General features: G+C 32.7%; 1 protein-coding gene across 1 annotated transcript in view; it reads right to left on the reverse strand.

Moving 5' to 3' along the window:
* Positions 1 to 565: 565 nt before the first annotated feature.
* The window catches only part of Cip2a (cell proliferation regulating inhibitor of protein phosphatase 2A), a 35,010-nt gene continuing 24,980 nt past the window's right edge, over positions 566 to 10,595 (reverse strand). The window contains exons 17-21 of the mRNA XM_004643970.2: positions 6,617 to 6,813; positions 5,087 to 5,200; positions 4,792 to 4,874; positions 2,636 to 2,775; positions 566 to 1,616 (exon numbers count right to left, since the gene is read on the reverse strand). Of these exons, the coding sequence (XP_004644027.1) occupies positions 1,446 to 1,616; positions 2,636 to 2,775; positions 4,792 to 4,874; positions 5,087 to 5,200; positions 6,617 to 6,813 (705 nt within the window). The 3' untranslated portion in view covers positions 566 to 1,445. The remainder of the gene's footprint in view (positions 1,617 to 2,635; positions 2,776 to 4,791; positions 4,875 to 5,086; positions 5,201 to 6,616; positions 6,814 to 10,595) is intronic.

A 10,595-nucleotide genomic window follows, 5' to 3' on the forward strand; every position in this document is an offset into this window, starting at 1 on the left:
TATAGAACACTACCTACATTACAGGAAGTCTTATAGGGCCATACTAGACTATGTTCATTGTCTACAGATATTTAAGCTATTAAGTAGTGTGATTTCCCTGGAGTTTTTTTTGTCTATTCACTTGTTTAATGTTTTGTTTTTTTTCACTTTACACAAGATTTTGTTCTTTAATTATAGCTATCCAATTAAAGACCTTTTTATGTTAAATTTAAAATGCTATAAATTTCAAGAAGAATAGAATGTACCTCTAAGTAATTTAAAATTTTATACTTTGTAGAAGCCTAAAAAATTCCATAACAAAATGTATAATACATAAAACTATTATAGCTTTATATTCCTTAATGTAATTAGCAAAATACATTGTTTCAACTTCTAAACATAAATTCAGTTTAAAACTAAATTCACTTAAATTTATCTACATCAAATATACAGTAGAGAGAACAGCACATAAGCTGTAAAAATATAGCAATAAAATCAATCAAATGTATTTTAATACTGAATAATTCACTTGACAGAACAAATAGATGAATATTTAATTTATGCTTTAAAATCAAATGGCCACATTAAAAACTGTAAATTAAATGTATATCATTACAATTAACAAAAAATACAGTTCTAACTATAAAGGAAAGGTAGAATCTAAAGTACGTTATATAACAAGAAATTCATAATTGGAAGTGATAGGACAACAAGCAGCATTTCAAAAACAAAATACAAACTGAAGATATAAATAACTCTACAAGTACTTTTTTATGACACAATGTAACTTTTTGGGAAAAAATCATCTAATTTTAATACATTTATTATTATTTACACCTTTTTCAAATTTAGAACTTGCTTTTATATTCAGTGATACTTTCTTTTAACTACAGATCAACTTCTTTAGAAGTATATCATTTCTACTAATAGTTACTTTTAATTTAGTGATGTTTAAGACTGCAGTATCAAGACACTTCAATTTTAAAACTGCACAGTCATGTGCTCTACGCAATGACACTGTGGTTATTGACAAATCCATTCACCTTGTTGGTGCCATAAATTACCAGTAATTTCACAGCCCTCCTACTTTAATGATGCATTTATCAAAAAGTAACTCTGTATCAAACCACATTCTTGTTTAGCAACCCATGATAGTAATTACAAATGAGAACAAATTAGATTAGCAAAAGAAAACAGAACTTTAAAAAGATAGTACAGATTTCTTAGGAAGGATATTCTAATACAAGACCCCAAAACTTCAAGCAATAAAAGCTAAAAACAGAAAATGAAACTTTAAAAACAATTTCTATTAGAATGACCAAATAAAACAAGCATCAAATTAGGATCTTTACTACATATTTAAATAATAATTTACACTTGAAGTCAGATTACCTCCCTTAAGTACCCTTTTAAACACATAAATATGTCAAAAATATCACTAGATCACAAATTCCAAAATGTCATGTTTATATACTAAGATTCACAGTTTCTGGACTTATTTTTCCACCACTTAAACTATGGATCATTGCTATCATGTGAGAGTGTTTATTCAACTCCTCTTGCTGAAGTTTCACCAAAGACTCTCTCTCTTCCAAACGACCTTCTAATTGGGCCTTCTGAACCTCTAAGGATGAAGCCTAGGGAATTAGAAATAGGGAGATAAAAAAATTGAAAAGACAATAACTTAGCATGCTTTTTCTTCACAGATTTTTAAACTCCTATTATCTTTTATTTATAAGACAATCATTTTAAAACACATTATAAATATTCATTTAAATTATAGGGTAAGTTTGATCCAAGTGGTAATTAGGTAATAATATTCAAATTGGGAAAATAATTTGAACTTGTGCTTTCAATGCTAACAGCTAACATTTTGAAGAAAACACTATACATGTAGTACTGAGGATTACTAAAAAGATAAGTACATTGAAGCAGATGCTCCAACACTATAAATGTGGTGGCACTAAGTTTTATCCTTTTCTTGATAATCATACTCTTTAAAAGCTCAGTCTTCTAATCTCAATCTGTTTTCATCTTCCTGGTTACTAAATAGGCCAGCAAGTATAATAAATAACATTCAAGTCATGCGATCATAATAATATACAAATAAGACTGGATTTAGATTCAAAATATTATGCTCATTAGCTGTAATCTGATTCCCTTTCCTTATCTGTGAGATACTAGTGTGTAAGTATTGATATATAACTATGTATCTACATATAGCTATATAAATGCAGTATCAAGTACTAGAAACTCTGTATTCTTTGCACACTTGAAAATTCCAAGTGTTGGCACATCGTATACATTTAATAAATGTTTGATTATTTTAGCAAAAACAGAATTTTCCCACTGTCAGAGAGCTCTCATAGCAAATGACATTAAAGAGCCTTGAGGTCTAATATCTTCTAAACAAAATTACTAAAGCCACAGAACACTATCCAAATTCACCCTTTTCACAAAGTATTTTTTTTTGGGGGGGTGGGGGTAGTGAGGATTGAACTTTTGTCCTGAGCTACATCCCTACCCATTAAATTCCTAATCTGCCTAGGCTGGGTTTGAATTCACAATCCTCCCAGTGCTAGGATTACAGGTATTATTATTCTGGCTACAACATAGCATTTTCATCCTAATGCAAATTAAAATTGAACAGTTTTACCTTAATGCTCAACTCCTTTCTCATCTGCTCAGTTCTACTTAATTCCTTTTTAAGGATGTTAATGGTTTCTTCCTTATCTTCCCTTTCCTTTTGTAAGACTTTAATTTTCTCTTCTTGTGCTTTTGCTTTTTGATGCAAATCTTTAAAATAAACAAACAAACAAACAGCTATGTATTCAGTGTTCTTAAACTTCTTGAAAAGGTAGTTTACAGCTACTGTAGAGCAAAAGAAAGTAAATAAGAAAGATTGAAGAAATAAATTGCTAGAAATATAGATTTCATAGAATTTAAGGAGTAAAAAACATGAAATTTCCCTCACGGCAATATACAACTGGATTGTAAGTAACTTGTTTTGGAGTGTTCTGCAAGACAAGCAAACATTTCTAATACATTCTAACTTGAAAACTAGCAATACTATGCACAAGATGCCAAATGTCACATGACCAGAAATGAACCAATGGTTCTTGCTCTGGCAATGTATGCATCATTGTGGGCTTTACCCAACAGCAAGAGGTTACACAGATCTTATTTGAGGTGGAGAAAAAGAAGAAATCCCTCACTTCAAATAAGAAGAGAGATGTGTGAAATGTGTTAAATGGTGCAAAATTTTGTAGAAAACCACCACGCAAATAAGGATGTAGCAGCAGTGCAATCTCTTTAACAACAATATACTGTCACATTCCTGTGAAATACTCAAAGGAAGGCAAAAGCAAGTATCATTCGATAGGTTCCTTGTTTAAGATGCAGAAAAAAATTCCACGGAGCCAACAGACAGCAGAGATTCCATACTGCCAGTGAAAGTCATTCCATACAATAATGCTCCTCTTGTTGTCCTCATACTAGCCAAAGGTCTGCAAAGAAGTGCAGGTTCATTTATTTTTCTGTAGTTTGTAGTTTATTATTTTGTTTTATATTACAGTATTGTAATTCCTCTTACATTAGTATTTCTGGGTTATAGAATGAATCATCTGTTTCCATTATTTCTTATGGGGAAATATGCCATGATCTTTGTTTGGATTACAAGCATGTTCCCAGAAAAAATTATGTTCATAACCCAAGGTTCTACTATAGTCTATGGAAAATGACAATTATCCATGCCCACTACTTCTGTTTAAATAATATATTATTAAAGAAGAAAAACACAACTGGGGCTACAAGTAACAAGGAGAGTAAGCACTGAAATATTACATAGGTAGTTCTGTACCTGAAGACAAATAAATTACAATAAAAATGTTTTGTGAATCACTGTACAGATACAGCATTAAGAAACTAGTGACTAAAAGTTACCTAGCAGTGCCACCTACTGTTATGTCCTTCAAAAGCATTTTATTTTAAAAAAAGCATTTCTTATAACCACAGATTTCCAAAAAAAATGCCATTGCTTTTCCTACATGATCACCTGAAGAAAACTGTTTTGTGGGCAACCTATTTGGAACTTCTCCTGTCTCACAGGAGCTATTCCTATTCCCCATTACTTTTCCCAATAAATATTCCTACTCTTAACCTCTATTGTTCCTTAGAATTCATTCCTCAACTTCAAGAGAATATGAACTCAGTTTATATGACATTCAGCATTTCCTGTCATGTTGGAGGCCCCTGTAAGAAGAGATACTTGGAAAAAGGTAAGAGTTTGCTTGATTCATGTCACTTCTAAAATATTTGAATTTGATTCTGGATTGTGACTTGCTTAGGTAATCAAAATGATCATCCTTGAATCTTACGTCTTTCCTTTTGCAATTGCGCAGCCTTTGTCTCTTTCATGCACTGTCTGTTAAAATGATAATAAATTTAAAATGATAACATGTGAAGGTTATACTAAATGGGGAATTTCATTCCTATTTTGCTTAAGCTGCATGTGGACTTAATTGCTGAATTCACCAGCGTTCTTGTTTGATTTGACTTGTGTGGTTTGTTATCTGAGACAACAGTGCTAAGAAAAAGCAGTGCTAGAGTGCCCCCTAGTGGCCTTTAACTCGAAATGCTGTAAAATGATCTTTTTCGGATCTGTAGTTCATACTTAGAAAATACACATGCCTATTAAGAAAATTGTTTTGTGAAATGTTACAGAAAAAAAAAAGGAAAGTTACTTAGGGTGTAACTTACAAGACAAGGAAAATATAAAACACGCTGGAAAAAAAGATTATCTTAAACTCTTACTTGTTAATTTACATTCTCGGTCAACTAATTGGTTCTGTACTTCTTTTCTCTGTTCTTCTTTCTCTATTAATTGGGCAATAGTTCTGAAATTACAAAAGAAAACTCAATGTGTCCATTATTTGTGTCTTTTTGTTCCTAACAACTAAGAGAAAAAAATCATAAAACTGTAATTATTGTAAAACTGTCTTTAAAACAAGTGATAATTCTAATCTTATCAATAAAATCAATGTGTATAGAAATAGCATCATTTTGTTTTTTAAAAAATTCCAAATAATTATAAAATCAGAGATTTTACTTTTCATTTTGTTGCTTCAGTGATTCATTCAATTTTTTCACTGTTTCAATTTGTTTATTCAAAGAATCACACGTGATCTGCAGCTCTTTACTCTTCTTTTCAGTTGTTTCATTTCTGAAAAGATAAGGAAACAAGTTGATATCTGGATGGCAGAAAACATATGATGCAAAAAGAACATGTTTGTTTGTTTGTTTATTTATTTAGTTAGTTATTTATTTTCAGGAGCTGGACAACTGCTACATTGCCCAGGCTGGGCTTGAACTCAAAATCCTCCTGCCTCAGTTTCCTCTATGCTAGAATTCTAGGCAATATAATGCTTTTTAAGAGGAAGAGTATTATTAACAAAACAGGAAGAACTCAATAAACTAAAAGTCAGTAAAGATATATTTTGGCTGATGTAATATGAAATAAAAACATGTGAGACATTAGCTTCATAGTTTTAATATTGTTTTAGTTTACAAGATGATGAATTACATAATCTGCTTTAAATATATAGTTAGCTTTAAAAAAGTTTGGGATTTTAAACTTCTCTACCTCTTTTTACTTTTAATTTTACATGGTCTTGCTTGTAATTATAGGTTTTAAAGGTAGCCAAAAGATAAAAGCATTTGATAAAGGAGGAACTAAATATCAAACTTTGTTAGGCCTAAAAAGTGGTGTAACTTGTTTGTTTTTGTAGTTTAGGGAAAGGTCTACAGGGTGTTCAGGGTCTCACTACTAGATGGGACTCTCAGTGATCCACTTGTTTACAGCCTCTCAAGAGCTGAGATTACAGGCATGCACCACCACACCCAGTCTCAATTGCCCTCTCAGCAAGCCCTGGGAGTGGGGCTGGCACATCAGGCCTGGGGATTGAACCCTTGGCCCCTGAGCCTGCTTGCAGGCACTTTAATCTACCGAGCTATTTGGCTGGCCCTGGTGTGTTCTTGGAGAAATCTGGAAGTACCAAAATTTCAAATATATTACATATATATTTTAACTCAGTGATTCACTTACAAGAACTTATTTTATAGTAGTAATTCATATAAACTACATTTAATGACATGAAGATGAGTAAAACAAAAGTTCCTGTCATTTGGCTGAATGAAATGAAACTGCCAATATCCAACTGTTTGCCCTGCAGAGATGAAGAATTATATTTAAACTCATACTACCTACAACAACCAAGTGTACCCAACAATCATTATTAGAGTGCCTAAGTATGCATGTATCAAGAACCATTCTAGGCCACTAAGATTTGTCAGTGATCCAAATACAGAAACTTTAAATCTCAGACTATGGTGACTCTATGAATAAAGAAGTTAAAAGAGTCTTGTATTTCATTTCTTACTTTGCTAAGGAATTTAAGGAAGCAATACTTTAGTTCATTATGATTTAAGTTAGTTTTTGTTTTTTGCTAACTACTTCTTTTATGGGATTATCAGAATGTACAACATGCTTACAAAAGTTTTTTGGAATTTATAGTCACAGAAAAAAAAAATATGGTATGTTCACTCCAGATTCTAACTTCACACAGAAACTGCCATTTACCTCTGAAGAAGTTCCATGTAGGATTTTGTCAGTATTTCATGCTCTTCAGCCACAGACTCTAATTTCCTATTATGCTGAAAGAGATGCTCAATATCACTCTGGGCTCTTTCTGACTCAAGCTGTTGAGACTTTAGTAGCACACCAAGCTCTTCATTTTTTCTTTCAACTTCTCTTAACATACCAGCAAGTGTCCGTGCCTCAAAAGAAAAAAGCATGTAGACTTTTTCATTATTATTTAGAGATAGCTACACAACATACAATATTCTATTCAACAACAAATCATATACAGAATGGTGGTTCCATAAGTTTATATTACATTTCTATACTGTAGCCGTCTAAGCTTATGCATGTTCTGTCTGCCCCAGAATGAAACTGCTGAACACATTTCTCAAGATATTATTTCCAACGTTAAGTAATGCATAAATTCAATATGAACATATCTAATCGGTAAGCATCTACTGAGTTGTGGAAAATTCTTTTATTTATAAATATTTACTTAACTACTAATAAATACAGACATAGCACCTCTTATCCAAAATGAATGGGAATTTCATGGTGTAGAATTCTTCCCTTTTGAGCATTATGTCAGTGCTCAAAAAACTGGATTTTGAAGTGTTTTCAATTACAAGGTTTTGGATCAAACAGTATCATTACAGATTTTATGTAAAATATTGTTCTGGCAATATATGACCAGACTAATAAACTGAACAAATGTGTAACATAAAACTAATCTGACATATTGCAAAAGCGTATGGTTTGAGGGGCTAGCCATGAACACTAAGCCACTAAGTTTGCACATATCAGTTTTCTCATTTCAGGTAAGAATCAAGAATAAGATCTTAGCTATACCACAGCTGCTTAACCTAATAGTCAAGTCAGAATAAGTAGGGAATACCATTGTCATTGAGAGACGTGAAACATTATGGAAGTGAAAAACAATTATAAAAAGAGGGTTCTTCTATTTCTTTAGCCTTAAAAACATTACTTTTAAGTGGCAGAGAAATTTAAGACCTATTCTCTTTTTAGCATGTACTATAAAAAAATATCACTTACTGCATTTAAATGGGGCAATTTTACAGTATTGTGTTTAACACATTAAATTTTCCAATAAAATTCAAGACATCTAAGATACATAGAAGAATGTTCTATGATAAGTGACAATTATAAAGTATTTTAACATCATTAATTTTCTTTCTTGGAACTTATGCTAAGACAAATTATACCATGTTAAAATAAAAAAGAAGACAAAACAGCTATGTTATTCAAGAATATGTTTATTCTAAAAGATTTTAAAGGTATACTTGTGAATGACTTAATGCTTTTCCAAAAGCTAAACTTTATTATATAATTTATTACAAATGAAATCAAGTTGTACAGATTTTCATTTGTACATAAAATTTCGTATTACTGAAGCAAACTCCCAGCCATAAGCTAAACATCTTGTGTAAACATGGACATAGCACAAGAACCAACTTACCAAGCACCTACTACATATAAAGGGCATTCAAGGTCTCAGAGATAATCTTGATATCACAAGTTGCATGGGAGTATGTGATTTTCATATGGAAATATCATAAAGTGATAAGCATAGACTAGACACATAGAAGAAAATTAGCCAAGTACATGAATGTCTTCTGGAAAATAGAGAAGACTATGAAAAGTCAAGCAAAGAAAAAGAAAAGATGTCTCAAAATAAAAAGCGCAAGGACAAGGAAAAATAGAGTATAATAGCATGTTTCAGAAAAGGCAAAGTATTCTAATATGGTTGGCTACAATAAATGTGCACAAATGCTAGATGTTGGTTAAGAAGCTGTTAGAATCTGTGTGTATCACACTAAGGAATTTTAATAGTCTAAAAGCAATGGTGGGTACTATGAAGGACATGCAGCACAGGAAGGAGGAAAAGAATCTGATTATCACCTTAACAGTTCCTAGGGAAAATAGTGAAGCACAGTAGAGCTAAGCAAACTTGGCAAATACTCATCGGTGAGTTACATGATTTCCATGTTTCTTTCTTTCTTTTTTTTTTTCATTTTAAGACATGAATTTATTTTTATTTTTTTCAAACCAAATCGGTAGGACAGCTTCAATAATTAACACATTGCATACATTCTTGTGGTTAACAGCTGTACAAGATGCAGACATGATATCCTATTTACAACCACCATTAGAACAAACCCCTCTATTCATTAAGAGAATGTAACTGCATATCTATCCTAAACACTTTGAATACAGAGATACAAAACGGACATTCATCTGTATCCCCTTTTTTAAAGTTCCATTATTTGAATATTATAGGTGTGTAAACTCAGCAAAATATTCTAAAAGAGTCCAGTGGTCTATAATAGTATTGGGTCTTCTGCTTCACGGGCAATGTCAGAAAGTGTTGACCTGAATCCCCTACAGCTCAGCCTAACAGCATGGCTTTACTTCTTATATTTCATTTTTATATTTTTCTGCTGGTTGGTTAAGACCAAAGTAAAGCAGGACCTATGCAACAAGAGTTGCAGCCTTTGGGTCTGATAAGGTCAGTGAAATGCCCTCAGGATTTATCCTGAGATCCTGTACCTCAGATTGTAGAACATTTGTCAGTGTCAGCCATGTGGATGAGACATGGCCATTGCTTGGCCAATGTGCTTTCTGTGAAAGCCTGAGAGAATGTTTTATCTCCATGTGGCTCTCCTTGGGCACACTCTACTTCATCGATCACTTTCCTCTTTGGACCCATAATCTCCTTGACCAGAAAATTTGGGACACTACCAAGTTACATGACATTACAGTACAAGCTCTCATATGTCCTGAGTCTTAATTGACCTTGGAAGGCTGGGTCAAAATGTTGGCTTTCCTTGCGGCCCTCCTTTTTCTCTAATTTTGGTCTGCAAACTTAAGTTGTTAACCATCCAGAAGACAAGCTTATTGTTATTACCATACAACTTAGGCTGTTAAGCTAAGTTGTAGCTTAACAACTTAGCTTAACCTCACTATCTGTCTGAATATCAAACATCTTAGGCATAACATGGAACAGGTATTTTTCATCAAGTATTCATATGTTGAACTTTAAGTCCCTACAGAATATGATGAAAAAACATTTAAAAATTAGAGTATATTTTTAAATATAGGCATAAAGAATTATATACTTCTTATGTCTACACATAAGTCCAAAAATCTCACCATCTACAACCTTGAAGCAGGACAGTCCCACAATTTTCCTTTTCCTATCTCTTGCATTCAGTCACCACCCTCTTCTTTTTGAACAATCATCTACCCGAGAGACAGCACAGCAGCAACTGCCATGTCATGACAAGCAGCCCGTATTCAGAAGACCAGAATGATAGGCACTCTAAGCATGAAACTACTATTACAGATTACCATCTGCAGTGCAGATGCTTAGTTCACAGGTATCAGTATATATAGTTAGGGTGAGAATCTTTCCAATTAACTGCTACATTCAAAAATCTTCTGGAGATTCTCAGGATCATTGCCTTGCCCATCTTCTACATAGAACTGTATGGCTTGACATTGTCATGTTTCCTAGCTCTTCTCCTTTTCCTCTCTTGATTTGCCAGTCCTCAAGATCCTGCTTTCCTTTTACTTGTATTATACCTTTCTATTTGTATTTCTTCTTTTGAGTTCTTATACTAGGGAAACTACAATATTTACACGTGTGACTGGTTTATTTCACTTATGAGTATATCATCAAGTGGCATCCATTTCAATATAAAGGCTTCAAGTTTATCATTCTTAATAGCTGAATACTCCATTGTATAAAAATACCACATCTTTTTCAACCATTCCTCAGGTGATGGGCATCTTGGTTGTTTCCAAGATTTGGTTATCACAAATTGTGCTGCTATAAACACAGGCACACATATATCCCTATGATATGATGTTTTCAGATCCTCGGGGAAAATTCCCAGTAGAGGAATAGCTGGTTTAAATGGGATTTCCAGTCCAACTTTTCTAAGGAGTCTCCACACTG

Source organism: Octodon degus, unplaced genomic scaffold (assembly GCF_000260255.1).
Source record: "Octodon degus isolate 3935 unplaced genomic scaffold, OctDeg1.0 scaffold00187, whole genome shotgun sequence".
NCBI classification, from domain to species: domain Eukaryota; kingdom Metazoa; phylum Chordata; class Mammalia; order Rodentia; family Octodontidae; genus Octodon; species Octodon degus.